Source organism: Pan paniscus, chromosome 3 (assembly GCF_029289425.2).
Source record: "Pan paniscus chromosome 3, NHGRI_mPanPan1-v2.0_pri, whole genome shotgun sequence".
Taxonomy (NCBI): Eukaryota; Metazoa; Chordata; class Mammalia; order Primates; family Hominidae; genus Pan; species Pan paniscus.
Genome location: NC_073252.2, coordinates 80,707,501 through 80,724,216, shown reverse-complemented (window position 1 = coordinate 80,724,216; position 16,716 = coordinate 80,707,501). Strand labels below are relative to the sequence as shown.

At 35.5% G+C, this 16,716-nt stretch overlaps 1 protein-coding gene across 4 annotated transcripts in view; it reads left to right on the top strand.

Moving 5' to 3' along the window:
- Positions 1-16,716, top strand: part of GABRB1 (gamma-aminobutyric acid type A receptor subunit beta1) — a 447,651-nt gene that overhangs the window by 152,192 nt on the left and 278,743 nt on the right. For all 4 annotated transcript variants that reach the window (XM_034958855.4, XM_008969063.6, XM_003816021.7 and 1 more), the window contains one exon: positions 15,442-15,662. In XM_034958855.4, the coding sequence (XP_034814746.1) occupies positions 15,442-15,662 (221 nt within the window). The remainder of the gene's footprint in view (positions 1-15,441; positions 15,663-16,716) is intronic.

Here is a 16,716-nt window from a genome sequence, read left to right as displayed (position 1 = left end):
ACAGGATGAGAATTGTTACCATAGCAACTCCCAGGCTGACTCATTCATAGATAACTCTTTAAACTTGTGACATGAGAGAAATTGCTTGAGGATTCTTAACACTGTACCAAAATACACATTGCTCCATGCAGATGAAAAAAATGCATCAGCACAGCCTTTTTTTTCTTCTTAAAACTCTCCGTTTTATTTCTATACAAGGTGTCTCTTGTCCTTCAGTCTCTCCCACCTTCAGGATAGGGAAATGGGCACAGACAAAGTGTGGAAGATTGGGGCAACTCAAGCTGCTTTTCAAAAATAAAATTCTGCATTATGTTTGCAGGTATCACTTTAGTGGTCACACCCTTGCTGAACCTTGATTTCCACTCATGTCTGAGCTGGGATTCAATTTTCTGTATCTTCCAGAATTTACATTTTTTAAAAAAAATTTGCTGAGCCAGAAGTAAGCAAGTCAAAAAGACAGGGGAACATAAAGTACCAGAAAGTAAAGATAATAAATGCCTCTGTCTTTTTCTCTTCCTTTCTTTTTTTCCCCCTCTCTCTCCCCCTTTTCCTCTTTTTGGTTGTCATGATAATGCGTCTTTGTAGAGCAACAGTAAGAGAAAATTTCAGGCTTAAGTTCCCTTTGCTGCAGTAGAAAGAAAGTATACGAGGAAATTGATAAAATATGAAATGACATTATAAATGGAGACAGGAACAGATTTTCTAGGCTTAATGAAAGCATAGACATTGCTCATTTAGGATTTTGAAGAACCCTTAGGGAATTCCAGGCCACTCTCAAATTAATTCCCCAATAATGACATGAGAATTAATAGCGTAATAATCTCCCTGGAGGCATCTATCCAAAAATGTAAATTTCAGGACTGTCCAAGTTGTCCTGGTGATAATTATGCACACTGAGCATAAGAATTGTTGATACAGGTCAATCTACTCATTTTGCTAGACAGAAGAGCTCACTTTCTGGGATTTTTGTCTTGCCAAAAATATAAAACCCACTTTTCTAGATCCTCAGGTGCATTCTCAGCAAACCGAGTTTTCTGCGTGACTTTTCTTAAAGGCAATATTTTTAGAAAAATTTTTAAATAATGTAAAACTTAGAATGTGACAAAATTGATAACTTTTAAATGTCATAAAGAGAAATGTGTTAGTGTGACTATTCAGTTTAATTAGGAATTTGATTGGTTGAATGATAAATTATTTAGGGCAGTTTCTTTTTCTGGGCCACTTTTATTGCTGATGCCTATCTTTGAAACATATACCTACCCTAGAGAGTGGATAAGGCACATTTAAAATGTATTTAAAAATAAATTTTAAATACATAAGATAATATAGTCTAAAAGTAAGTCTTACTCATCATTTACATCTTATCCTTTACCATTTATGTCTCTACTTCAAGCACTTTAAATTAACATCCAATATTTCATTCCTTTAAATTCTGGTCCTCCTCAAGTACTTACATTCTTTTCTTCATCTCCCATATCCACAGCAACCAATTTAAGTCCATTCTATTTCCTTTCTTTTTTTCTTTCCTCCTTCTTTTATACAACCTCATATTCCTCTGCCTTCATTCAGACTAATAGAGTGTTTCACCTCCACTGCTATTTTTAATTTTTTCTTAACTGGGATGTCTATCTTTGGATTTTCCTGACTCCAATCCATTTATTGACTTATTCAGCAAATAGTAGTTTGGGCATCCACTAGACGGCAGGCCCTGCCCTCAACACTGAGGATGTAGCAAGAGAATTATGCCTTTGGGAAGCCCAGGTTCTAGTGGAGGAAATAAAAGAGCACCCAGCTAATTTCCACACAGAGCAATGCAGGCCATGATGACAGCCTACTGTGGGAGCACGTCGGAAGGGCCAAACCCAGACTTCCTGGCTCCTGACGTGGGAGAAGAGGGTGTAGCTCCATTTCCAATCTAAGGCCTGTTCAATACGATTTAGCTAGGCAAAGGCAAAGGGGAAAGACAGGAGGAATGGGTGTTCCAGACCAAGAAGATTTTATAGCAAGACAAGAGGTATGTTGGAGGAACCAAGACCAAGGTGGCTGGATAATAGAGTAAAATAAACAAGCAAGAAGTGTGACTGCAGAGATAAGATAGAGACAGAGGAAGGTATTGTCTGCCCTTAAGAAATTTGTATTTTTATTCTCATAACATTGAGGAGCTACAGCAAATTTAACCTTGGGAGCAACATGATCATATTTGCAATTTTTTAAAAATTGAAATCTCATTTTACCTGCCATATAACAAATGGATTAGGGAAGAGCAAGACTAGAGAAGTCTACTTAGCAGCTTATTATAGTAAATCAGGTGAGAAGTGATAAAGACCAAACTAGATAGTAGCAAGTATAGACAGAATAAAGAAACATTTTAATGAAACAGAAATGCCAGAAGAGAAAAAGAGTCAAGAAATACTCTTAGGTTCTGGTTTGGTCAATGGAGTGTTTGATTGTACCAGTCAATGAGAATGAGGGTGGAGATGGAGGACCCAATTTAAAGGTGGGTGGGCATAATTCTATTTTGGGCCAGAGATAGTTCCTTTATTTGGCATTCTGTCAGCTTGGTGGTGCTGGGTCATAGAAGTAAAGTGCACCAGCCCCTTCTCTTAATAAGTTTACGCTCATCCTTTATCCTAGAGTCGTCATGGACTCACAATGTAAATTAAGAGATATTTAGCCTCTAAGCACATAACAATATTTGCCTTTTATCTTACTGTCACTTACAAATAATTTCTAGCAAGGGAAATATAGTTGCTACTATAACTAATGATTAATGAGGTTTTTACTGAGAAGCGGTAAAATGCTTTGGCAGACTTTTTAAAGGGGAAGCCATCCTACCAAAAGAAAATTATTCCACTCCCCATATTCCTTAAGGATCACTGTGGAAGAAAAATGCTGGCCTTCCCTTGGCTAACATTTGAAAAGTTGTCCAGGGCAGTGATGAACAATTGATTTGTATCTAGTATCAACCACACACAGAGGACATCACGGCAGCAGAGTTCATCAGCATCGCTGGCTGATGAAGGAGAATTCATGGATAAAACATCAGAGAAAACTGGAAAATCTACCCAAGAACTGAATGTTAATGATTAATTGCCATCCATAAGAAAGCAAGGCAGAAGTCAGCCTTGGGCAACAGATAAAAGCTATGTCCTAGGAGGAAAACCTTTTGTGCTTGTGGCACATGCTTAAACCATGCTTGTTATATGATACAGTGGAAAGAACTTTGCCCATAGAGTCAGACAGATCAGGGTTCAAATCACAGCTGTGATATTTTTGAGAAGAAGCACTTAGGGCATCCTTAAACTCAGTCTCACCTATCAAAGGAAGATATTAACTCCAACTCTATATGGTGGTTTTATATTGTTATAAACAATATAACATAGGGAAAGCACCCGGTAAAATGCTGATCATACAGTTAAATGTTCAGAAACAGACAGAAATTATTATTAAGTATTTAGGGGTCCAAAATTGATCATTTACTCAAAAAGAATGAAAATATGTATTATTAACTGCATTGTTCTGTAACATATTTTAGGCTACTTGATTTTTCTTATTTATTAAATTATACTTTTTAAAGTTTGTTAGGACTATTACATACAGTATTTCAATTGATCATCCCAACAGTCTCATTATATAGTGTTCCTGCTGATCACACAAATAAGGAAATTGAGTTTCAGAGTAGTTGATAAATTTTCTCTACAATCATAGGACTAATAAGCAATGAGTCTTTAAATTAGATTCCAAGTCTGCCAATTCCTAATGCCACATGTCATTATTATACTGAATGTCTATTTTAGCCAAAGACTTAGTTGATAGCTCAGTTTGTTTTCCCATGCCATTAGTATGGAGGTTTCTTTCCTAGTTAGGTCCAGTCTATATCCTTAATTCATTTAGATGTGTATGTTTGATACAGGCCCAAGGATGATTATAAAGCTACATCAGAGGAAAACTAAGGTTATCCAAATTTTTGCTTTAATATTCTCAAATCATTTTTTCTTCACTCACAAAGACATTTCTAGAGTTTTCTTTTTCTTTTTTTCTCATTATGAAGTATAAAGTAGCCAAAAATCCTTTTCTCAAGTAGTGTCTGCCAAGACACTTCTATCCAGACTCAGTCAAAGACCAACAGAAGTTAGAACAGATGCTCAATGAGTTCGAGCCACTGGAGATGGCCAATATGGATATTTATGTGGCTCTGTAAACCTGACTTTAAGGCCTTACTTGAGACTTTTCACACATTTGGGTTTAGCTAAATATTTAGAAAATGATGGTTCCAAAGGAGCAGGCTATGGTCTTATTTTATTTACTTTAGCAAATTATAATATTGAGCTCCAGAACATGGCATCGTACAAAGAAAAAAAATGTAATTTAGTACCAGTACCTATGCTTATACACACACACACACAACACACACACACACACACACACACGCACACAGTTATTTCATTTTGCATGTTTGGTGAGCATGACAAAAGCCAAGCTATCTATGAAGTGAGCTAACTGAGATAGGATATGAGAATCCATCACACACACACACACACACACACGCACATACACACACACACACGCACATACACACACAGAGAGTGAGAGAGATGTAGAAGAGATTCATTGCAGAATTGTTTTAGTTGTAAAAAACCTAAAACAACTGCAATGAGCATTAATAGAATAATGATTAAATAATTAACAGTATATTCATATCATACTATAGTATGTAGCTATTAAGTAAAATGAGTTATATTTCTACTCATTTAATTGGAGAATTTCTGTGCTGTGTCATTAAGAAAGGAAAGATTACAGAAATAAATATATACTATCTTTTCAATACATGACAAAAGCCACATATATACACACACACACACACATAATGTTATAAGCATGAGCAAAAATACACAAAATTGCCTACCACATTATTAATTGGTTAGAGAAAGAAAGTAGGATAGAGGAGGAGAGGTGATAAGCAATAAACAGACAAAAATAAATAAATGACTAAACAAATAGCTGTGAAAAAAGTAACAATGCATATGATTAAAAAGTATTATATATAAAATGATCTTAATGTTTTTTAAGTAGAAGGAGAGAGAAAACCACCAGAATGTTGATAGTGATTGTCTCTGAATAGTAGATTTTTAAAATACAAGGTGGTATACAGAAGACAGAGAAGGTGGCAAGAGAGATAACGTGGTAAAGTTGACATTTGGGCATTATAATCAGGCTATTCATTCTATTTTAAGACTTCCCCAGGGACTATCAAGAGACTATTACCATTAGTCTTTTTAGAATGATAATTTGATGGATAATTTGATAAAAATCATTCTTTCTGTTAGAACATCTGATATTAAGGTTTCCAAATGGGCCCAATAGAGTCCTTACTGGAAAGGTAACTGAAAGCTCTAAGGGATATCAGAACTGCTTTATTTTTGGAAGGAATATTACTGAATCCTTTTCCACTCTATTTTCAGTCAAGAGTTCCTAAAACCTCTTTCTCCTCCAACAAAACAGTACAGACCTAGAATTATTCCTATAGATTTCTCCCTTTTAAGCTCTGTACTTATTATAAAATCACAAATCATAAGACTGCCTTCCAAGGATAGAAAATGATAGATTAATTTCTTCATTTCTTCAAAGTAATGTGGGTTTTGATAGAATCTTGATTTAATTCAGATTCATATATCCTTTCTCAATTTAGCTTGCTTCATAACTAGCTTTGCTTTCTTGGGTTACCATGCATACCACATATTGGTTACCATTCTGGTCATGTAGTCATAGTCCACCTAAGGATAGTCAGCCAAAACCACCATATTCTGAATATCCGATCTGATCTTCCATGCATCTGATTTTATTTCTGCTCTTATTTAGATATTGAGAAAAATGGAAACACTAATATCCTATGAACCTCTGGAACTAAGGAACTTACAGAAAATCTATTGTGTCATATGCCATTATGTGGTTTTAAAAATGTGAGTGAAGTTTATGAATCATTATCTTGATGAATTAATCAATTTAATCTTTTTGTTTTGATTATTGACTAACTTGTAAACAAGCCTCAAAATTTCACTGAATAGAGATCAGTTCTTAAAACTTTAGTACAAGTAGCCTTATACTATCAAACTGATGACAGTAATTGCTGGAACAATCAATAAAATATCACTTTGACATATCTCAAAATATATTTATTAATATTTTGTATAAAGTCACTACTAATTCATTTCTAAAGAGTAAATTTTTTAACTTAATTTTACTTTTGCCATATGCTTTTGTCATCTCCTGGAAATCTGTCAATTCTCTATGTTTTCAGGAATTATAGACTCATTCATTTTTGAGTTGTTAGAGAATGGAAATTCTGGATTATTAATTATTTTAGTTATGTGAAAGTCCCCATTTATGTTTTATAAGGATGAACAATTTTTCAGAAATTTGGAATGTAATAAGATGACAGCACTAACACACTTATTGCTGATCTTGAGTGCCCCAAACACATGACACCACTTAATTCACATTCAACTGATGCATTTGATCATTTCCTATCCACTGTACACTATGCCAGGGCCCTGAAAGATAAACTTTGCCTTTCAGGAACTCAGAATCTAGTGGGACTGAGAAATAATTTTAAAACAATAGGATAAGTGCTACAATCAAAGTAGAAGAGAGTTGTGGGAGCTCAAAAGAGTGAGTGACTGATCCTAGAATCCAATTTCCCAGGGGCTCTATCCTCTTCTCACCTTATGCTCTCTCCATGGTGAGCTAATCCGTTCCCACAACTTCATCTGTCACTCATGAGTCACATAGCTGTGTTTTTCCTTGAGCCCTGTCTTTCTACATTCTGACCCATAACTACTTATTTGGCACCTCTATGTGCATGCGCCACTGACACCCACAACACAAAACCATCTTAGATGAATTAGCCATCTTCAGCCCCCAATCTTCAACTCTTCTTATCGTAGTCTACCTACCTACTCAGGTCAGAAACCTGGTGGCCATCCTTTGGTGCCTCCTTCTCCCTAACCTCCCATATTAAAAGGTCACCAAGTGCTGCCTTAAATAACTCACAGTTTTCCTCTCTTTCACCTTCCTTTAGTGGAGTATTAAGTCAACTCTGATTTATCTATTCTCTAGGCTAATGCAAGCACTTATTAAACTGATATCCTCCTACTCGATCATTTTGTATCCTTTACTGGGCAGATGCCAGTAAAGAAAAGTGGAACCACCCTGAGTTCTCTGAGTGTTTGAAGTGACGGGAATTTCATGCACGGAGCTGGTTACACAGGTGATGGAAGAACTGAGAAGCCTGCAGAGAACAGTGGAAAAGCCTAGAAATAAGCAGTGCTAAGTCTCCCCCACTAGCCTATGAGTTCCTTGAGGCAGAGAACATATACCAGTCAGCCTTTATGTCTCAGCATCTGGCATAATACAATCGTTTAAATATAGTAAACAACCATTAAAAGTTGAAAGAATGAGTTAGCCATTCTAACAAGCTAAAATATTTTGACTTGGAAGTTTCTAGAAAACTTTCCCTACTTCAGGCTCAACATTTAACTATATCTTACCATGGAAACAACAAAAACTATTTGAGCTTCTGATTATTTAGATTCTTGAATGTAAGCCATTTAGGCTGTCACCGTGTGAAATGTAAATTTTATCATATCTATTTAAAGAAATTGGATTCATCATCAAAAAAGTTTTTTACATTTTTTAAAAAAATGGATCTTTATAGTTTTAAGAGTAGATATTAGATTAAGAATGCTAAAACTCTGAGCTATATTAGTACAGGCTCAGAGTTTCATATACTGAGTCTCATGCCATGCGGTTCATTTTATTGGAATCCATACTCCAGTTGGCATGTCAGTGTCATATGTGCCCCATGTATTAAAATGTGTTCCACGTGATTTTCTTAGATGATTATCATTTGGTGTAGCATCACAGCTACATGATTCTGTTCAGTCATTGGGTTGATTAATTTCAAAATTTTTCAGAACACAAGACTAACGAAAAGTCTGACTACACAGTTGGGTAGACCAAATGGGGCTATTTAGGATGCGAGAAAGGTAAAAGAAGATTATGTTCCCTGAAGCACACATTAGGCTACAGCTGGGAAAAATCAATAATAAATAAGAACATGGACTTTAGCAACAATGGTAATAAAGAATGCATGTATTTTAAAGGTATTATAACAAAACAAGACTAAGGAATAAGCACAACAAACACATATTAATAGTTAACATAACACTAGATGATGTAAAGATAAAAGATTAGAAATTAACAGCAAACCTGAAGGATACAATGATGAATTTCTGCTTTAGAATGTACCTAATGGTGACAGTGAAAAGAAAAACATTCATTTAGACAGAAGGTTCTATTAGAAACAGGTGTTTTGTGGTAGATTACAATTATGGTTTAGATTGGTTTATTTATCAGGCCATTTTTCACTGAATGTCTTTGTCACATACAAATTATGTTTTTTTTTTCTTATCCTAAGGGGCGTTTCTTTTTACTGGCATGTATACTAGTATATATAGGTGACTTGTCCTGGTAATTTATTTTCATTGTGTTTGATAAGGAATTGTTTTGCTGGCAAGTAAATATGTATTTCTTCTCTTCCTTGCTGTCTTGGTTAATAAACAAAACCCAAATCAAATATTTCTCCCTTTTTAAAAGTCATTTAACATCTCTAGGTCTAAGATTTCTCAGCATACCTCCCTTTTTTCAGTTCAGGGAGGTGGGCTAGATGATTGTTTGAGGTTTCATTGGCCTTTAATGTATGCAATTATTGGTAATGAGATTCTGATATGTGTGTCGATGGGCATCACTACTACAGCTTTTTCTGGTTGGAGGAAATAAAGATGGGAGCAAATTAGCACAAGGAAAGTGGAATTTGGTGTAAGGATACCAAAGAGAGATCACAAGGAGCTAAAGCACTGAACGTGTTCAGACCTCAGGAGAACTAGAAACAGAAGTAGACAGTCTTCGTGAACCTGTTCATTCACTCTCTAACAATAAACTCTGCCCTTTATGGCTACTTTCTGCATTTTTCTCCATTTTCTTTCTTTCTCTACAGGCTAGCTTCTTCTTTTAATTCACAGTCTCTCCTCTCTTGTAACCTCATAATAGCAGTGCAGCCCTAATTCTTAGTTGTAACCTTTGCACTTGGTCCCACAACTCCTGCCTCAGATCCTTTGTCTAACAAGCAAATTCCTGAGAAAGGACTCTGATTGGTCCATCTCAACTTTTTCGAGCCAGGCTTATGTTTATTGACTGCCTGTGAAGCAACTGCTCTTGAATCAGGTATCTACTCCTATTCCAAAGATGGGAGGAGAGCGGCCTCACGTGAGATAGAATGTGACTCTGTTCAAGCAGCAGGAATTACAGGCAGGCAGTCTCCATCACAGAAGAACTGCGGAAATCATAGGCAGTGATGCACAGCTCTACTCTAATAAGGCTTTCCGGGGAAGCAGCCCAAGTTTTACGAAGGGCAGATCTCAGAGCTCAGCTAAACTGGCATGAATATTTTACGGGGAACAGAGGCCTGTACTTGGGACTGCTTTTAATATATATTAAAATCAATGAAAGATAAAACATAAATGTGAACAAGAGCTTTGGTTCTTTCCCCAAAAGATATACACACATATTACAAAAATACATGTAATGCCTTTCTTGAGAATAGTTAGAAAAGGAGGAATTGCTTGAATGATCCTTTTGAGTGGATGCTCTATTACTAGATGTTAAAGAAATATCCTGTCTCTTTCCTAACATAGTCTGAGACGTGCAGACTGTGGGGGCAGTGAACAAGGGACCCTCACTTTTGCAGCTCGCTGTGATGTCTTCTTAGATCTCATTCTGGTAAAACACATACCTCAACATATTTGAACATATTTGCCTACACTGCATAGCTGTTTTTCCTATTCCAAATGCTAGATAATTAATGGATTTTAATAAAATGATTTCTTATGGTAAAATAGCAAATTAGAAACCATCTTATGTCAGACTTCCCTAGCATAAAGTTTTGAAGGATACATTAAAATCTCCAGATAAGCATGTTCATACACATATTTTTCATGATAAACAATGGTAAAACATTTTTAAATCTTTTACTCATACTAAAAAGAGGTATTTTCATATATATAGATACATATATATGTATCTATATATATGAAACCACGTTTTCTTTATTCATCCATTGATAGGTACTTAGGTTGATTCCATATTTTGCCTATTGTGGATTGATGCTACAATAAACATGGGAGTGCAGATATCTCATTGATATATTGTCTCATTTCTTTTGGCTATGTACCCAGTAGTGGAATTGCTAGATCACGTGATAGTTCTGTTTTCAATTTTTTGAGGAACCTCCATACTGTTTTCTATAGTCGCTGTACTTTACATTCCTCCCCGTATACAAGGGTTCCCTTTTCTCCACATCCTTGCCAGTATCCATTACTGCCTGTTTTTTTAATAAAAGCCACTGTAACTGGGGTCAGATGATATCTCATTGTGGTTTTGATTTGCTTTTCTCTGATGATTAGTGATAAAAAGAGATATTTTCATGTAAGGCAGTGTTTCTCAACCTTACCACTATTGACATTTTGAACCAGACAATTCTTTATTATGGGGGCCTGTGCTGTGCATTGTAGTAAGTGAAGGAGCATCTCTGGCCTCTACTCACAGATGCTAGTAGCACACCACTAATCTCACTGGTGACAACCAAAACTGTCTTCAGTCACTGCTAAATGTACCTAACATGGGGGAAAAATCAGCCTGTCCTTAAAACTATAAATCTAGGAAGAATGTTACCTTTATTCTCCAAAAGACTGACTTTTGTTTAACATAATTTTCTTATACTATACCTTTAATCATCTCTAGATTTTAAAAAAAACATATATATGTTGTTTTGGGGACAGGCGCAGTGGCTCACACTTGTAATCTCAGCACTTTGGGGGACCGAGCGGGGCAGATCACCTGAGGTCAGGAGTTCTAAACCAGACTGACCAACATGGAGAAACCCCATCTACTAAAAATACAAAAATTAGGCAGACATGGTGGTGAACACCTGTAATCTCAGCTATTCAGGAGGCTGAGGCAGGAGAATCTCTTGAACCTGGGAGGTAGAGGTTGGAGTGAGCCGAGGTCATGCCACTGCACTCCAGCCTGGGTGACAGCGTAAGACTCCATCTCAAAAAATAAAAATAAATTTTTAAAAATGTTGTTTTGGAGTTTCATTGAGTGCTACTGGTTTGGTATTGTCTATCTTGCCTTTCCTCAATGAGTCAAATTCTGTCATGCCTGAATTAGCCCAACTAATTTTATTAGCAAGCTCATATCCATTAATCACATTAACTTACCTCGGTGTCAAAGAATTCCCTATGGCCCACAGTTTCTAAATATGTCACACTTTCTCTCAAGAAATAGCTTGCACACTTGAGAAAGATGGTGGAACACTTGTAAACACACCTAGAAGGAAAATAATTTTAATGCTGTTGGCCAAAGAGCATTAATTTCTTTCTGAAAAATGTCCCATCTTCTCTGGAGTTCTTGCACTTTGGACTAATGAAGAATTAATAGAAAACTTGTTGTGTAAGAGAACAAAAATACAGCAATTTAGAGGCTTTCTTTTCTACCTAAAAATAGAATCCACCAAAACGAAGTCATAGGCTTTATTATATTCAGATGTCACTGTTAACCTTTATATTAAGGGATGGATAAAAAAATTGTTTAAAATATAATAAGTAGTTTCTCTGACTTGTAAATAATAAACACTTTCATGGAAAATTTGCCCATCTCACAAGGTTTGTGTGAGAACAAATGTTATAATAGATATGAAAGGGTTATGAGAACCACGAGCACAGAGCACGCCACAGGAGAAGGGAATTATTGTCATGCATGTGGCTTTATATAGATTGTAGAAAAAGGAGAAATTGGTGTATTTTAGTCCTTCCATAATGTTCATTATTATCATCACAATTATTATTATCTTCAAAAAGGTTTTATTAAGGATATCAATATCATATGTCTGTATTTTTATTTATCGTAGAATCAGGTCCTAGATTAGGCTACTAACTCCAGAAATGCATTAAAAGACCAGGTGTGAAGGGCACTTGCTCCCCCTTACCTACTCACAGGTATAATATGTTAGCATATGTTCATTTTCACTGGATAACTTCTATTGCAAATTGGGTACATTATTGCTTGAATTTATAACCACGATATAATTTTTACTCAATATGTATTGAAAACAGAATGAGTTGTATAACAAAGGTTTCACCACATGGCATGTAGCTCTTTCTCTACAGGAAACAAAAATAGTTTCCAAAGAGGAAAGGGGAAAAGTCTATACCCATACACGCACGCACACACACAGGTCTAAGCAGGGATTACCCATGTTTTTTCCTTTCTGTTCTCCACTTACCACACAGAGTAAGTAAATGATAATAAATGCTATGTATTAATATAGCATTTATCATTCAGTGTTATTTTGCCATTTTTAAAGTTGACAAATTAAAATTGTGTATATTTATTGTGTACAACATGGTGTTTTCAAATATCTGTACATTGTGGAATGGCTAAATAAAGCTAATTAACCAATGTGTTACTTCATATACTTCTCTTTTGTGGTAAAATTTACTCTTACCAATTTTCAAGATAGTCCCTTATAGTTTATGATCATATATTTTCACCATTACACATTAAAGCTTTATAGAAAAGAATTGTGGAGCAAGGATTTTGCCGCAGGTTTCATTGTGAGGAATCCTGTGTGGCACTCATAAGAATCTCTATGCTAATGAGGAATCGGTATAAGCTGACACATGTATTCCATTGTTGATAATGCTGACTGCCATAGCAAAATTTACACTATGGCTGCGGTTGATACTTAATTTTCCTATACTGGCTGAATTATAAACAAGAACCCAACACCAAGACTTAGAATTCATTACAGACAATTATTTATTTTCATGGCCAACTGAGTCCATCTACCTACAAATTCTTATATAAACATCTCTTTAAAAATATAAATGCTTGTGAAAATGAGCATATACACTCTATTTGGAAGTGTAATACTAAGTTGTACATAGCAATTAAAAATTTTGAAGATAATTTATTTGTTTAGCATGTTATGGTTTCTAAAGTACCTTAACCTTAATTTTCTCAATTGATGCTCACAAAAAGCCAGTAAAATGCACTTTTTCATTTTAGAAATAAGGCAAGTCAGGAGCAGTGGCTCACACTTGTAATCCCAGTACTTTGGGAGGCTGAGGCCAGAGGAGCAGTTGAGGCCAGGAATTTGAGACCAGCCTGAGCAACAGAGAAAGACCCAGTCTCAGAAAAAGATAAAGAAAAAAAAAATAGCCAGGTGTGATGGTGCATGCCTGTAGTCCCAAGTACTTGAAAGCCTGAAAGATAGGATTCTTTAAGCCCAGGAATCTGAGGCTGCTGTGAGCTAGGATGGCACCACTGCACTCCAGCCAGGATGGCCAAGTGAGACTGTCTCTAAAAGAAAAGAAGAGAAAAGAAAAAAAAGAGGCATCTTAGGTACAAGAGATTATGTCTTTCACTCATAATTAGGCTTATATGTGGTAGAGCTTAAAATCAAGCAGTTTTGTAATATAAACCCATAATCTGCCCAATTCATTTTCCTCCAAAAAGTCACAATGTTAAGAACTTGTAGAGGATGCAAATGAGAATGGTAGTAACTGAGGACTGTAAGTAGCCTGAGGGTTTTTTTTTTTTTTACATGAAGGTAAGGTGGAAGGAGGCTTTATATCTTTAGAAAGGATATTGTGTGACTAACAGTCAAACGTGAATATCCTTTTGCTATTAAACAAGAAAGAATGTCTTTAAATTATTGCAAGGTGGTTTCTGAGTAAATAGTATAAACGTTCTTCAATATGGTTAAAAGACCCTGGAATTCATTGTGAGGAATGAATATTGTTTTATATTTTAAGATTTTTCAGAAATGCATAAATATCCATTTGGAAGTCTATATGAAGTGCAGTTTGCCCAGATGTTAGACATGATTCTAATCATTCTTTTTCCCCACTGGTATATATAACAGTGGCTGTACAGGAACACTGTGCAGGAGGTACATAGTGTGTTCTTAATAGTCACTAAGGCATTCACAAAGTCACTATTGCCATATGAATGTCTTAGAAAAAGTGAACTTTCTGTTTTTATTATGTTGAGATTCATATCAAAGACTTTAGGATTTTACTGCTGCCAGTTTATTTTCCTTTAATGGGCAATTTTACCTTGTATTAATAGAGTTGTTAGAAACAGAAAATAACTAAAGTACTAAGATCATTATTTGGAAAACCATCCCTTCCAGCAACTTGAGCCATTTATAGTGAGCCCAATATTCCTGTCTCTAACTGCCAGGGGAAACCTAAGTAGAAAGAAAAAGTTCAGGGGGATATCCTCTGTAATATTTTGCGAAGGTGAAGAAACAAACTTTCAAGATCAATTTCAACTCTGAATTCAAACCACTTCCTGAAATGAAACAGGAATGTGGTAAGAGAGAAATGTTGAAAAGTGCCACCACTGAGGTTAGTCTTCAGACCAAATAAACATCTCCATTTGTATGTGCCTCATAACTACTTTTCAGGACTCATCCATCGATAAGTTGTAATTCAAAGAAAAATCCAGATAAGGGCAAATTGATAACCTTCATGTGTTAAATGAGCAGTGTTCATTCAAAAGAATTTGGGGTGTGAAAAACACCCTTTCCTTTTCAGTGCATTCAGTTTTAGTTATTATGTATCAGGCATTCCTCTCCAAAACAGAAGTGTAATATAATGTCCAGAGGTCAATGTTTGTGAACATAGATTCCTCTGTACAATTTCTCTTCATGGCCTTCCCCATGACATCATTACCTTAACTTCAAACTTTAAAATTCAGTTACATCTATTTGCTCTATATTGGTGGAAATGTTTATATATACTTTCAAGTATAGTTCTAGTACTTTTATTATTTATTTATTTATTTATTTATTTAACTAATTATATATATTTTTTAGAGACAAGGTATTGCTCCATCACCCAGGCTGGAGTACAGTGACATAATCCTGGCTTACTGCAGCCTCAGTCTCCTGGGCACAAGAGATCCTGCTACATCAGCCTCCCAAGTAGCTGGTATTATAAGCATGTACCACCACACCAAACTAACTTTAAAAAAATTATTTTTTGTAGAGATGAGGTCTCATAACGTTCCGCAGGCTGGTCTTGAACTCCTGGGCTCAAGGGATTCTCCTGCCTTGGCCTCCCAAAGTGCTGGAATTACAGACATGATCCACAGTGCCAGGCCCCTAGTACTTTTAACCTATTGGTTACCTTATACCTCTAGGTGCAAATTTTAATATATTCAAATGTAATCTCTTACAGGACATCCTACATGTTATTAAACCTTAGATGATAATGATAGTAAAATTCTTTTTTTTTTGCTTTCTTTATTTCACAGGATTATACACTCACCATGTATTTCCAGCAGTCTTGGAAAGACAAAAGGCTTTCTTATTCTGGAATCCCACTAAACCTCACCCTAGACAATAGGGTAGCTGACCAACTCTGGGTACCAGACACCTACTTTCTGAATGACAAGAAATCATTTGTGCATGGGGTCACAGTGAAAAATCGAATGATTCGACTGCATCCTGATGGAACAGTTCTCTATGGACTCCGGTAAATGGCTTTATGTTGCATGTTTTAATGTTGTTGTTGTTTTGTTTCATTTTAAACTTTTGGAAGTGGGCAAAGGGGAGAGAAGCAAGAATATATAGATGAATATATAAATGGGGTGTCATATACTTATGAAGGTCTATTACTAACCCTCATGTAGTTAACGGCTTTTTACAAATTATAGGCAACACGTCAAAATTAACTACCAGTTTTAACAAGGAAATATCTGAACTGTAACCTGTTATTATAGGATATGTAAAGTGGTGGCTCTTTATTCTTTGGTGTCACCTTTAGTCATTCTTTTGAGAAACAGATGAAACCTATATATTCATAAACTCATATATGCCTCAAATTTTCCTGTTGTTTCAGAGTGTTCATAAGCCCCTTGAAATCCTTCCATGTACCATGAACACTAAGCTGAAAATCCAATTACGGGTCAAAATATAACAATTAATGTCTAAATTCACCAATGCCCCAAAACAATACACAAGTGAAAAAAATATATATCTGTGATGAAATTTCTAGTGGTTGGTTATTTAGTTGATAGCTTTGGTCTTCATTTGCACAGTAAAATAACATCAGTTGTTCTTGGCAAAATGATCTTTGAAATTTTTTCACTCTTTCTGTACCCCAAGGACTTTCAACTTCAGTTAAAAATCTCTGAGTTAAAAGTCTTTGGGAGAAATGGTAAAATAAACTAACAGTTCCCTTGAGTCTATTGATAGCTACAACAAAAAGCCTACTAATCCAAGATTGGTGGTTAATCATTAGTTATGGTTCATATACTATAAATCAATTGTAATTTTTCTGTTACCAATGTAACTTCCGTCAGACATGCCCAATGTGTAAAGGGATGAATTACCCTTCTGAAGTATCCTGGGAGAGTAATTCCATGACTCAATTTAATAGGCTAATCATGACATGTGTAAGTATATGGATTAGTCAAGAATATATAAAAAGTTGATTGGTTAAAAAAAAAGAGCAACTAGATTTTTTTTGCAAGAAAGAATATGGTTTACATTGTCAGATTACAGAGTCTCACTTCAGGCATTTCCCA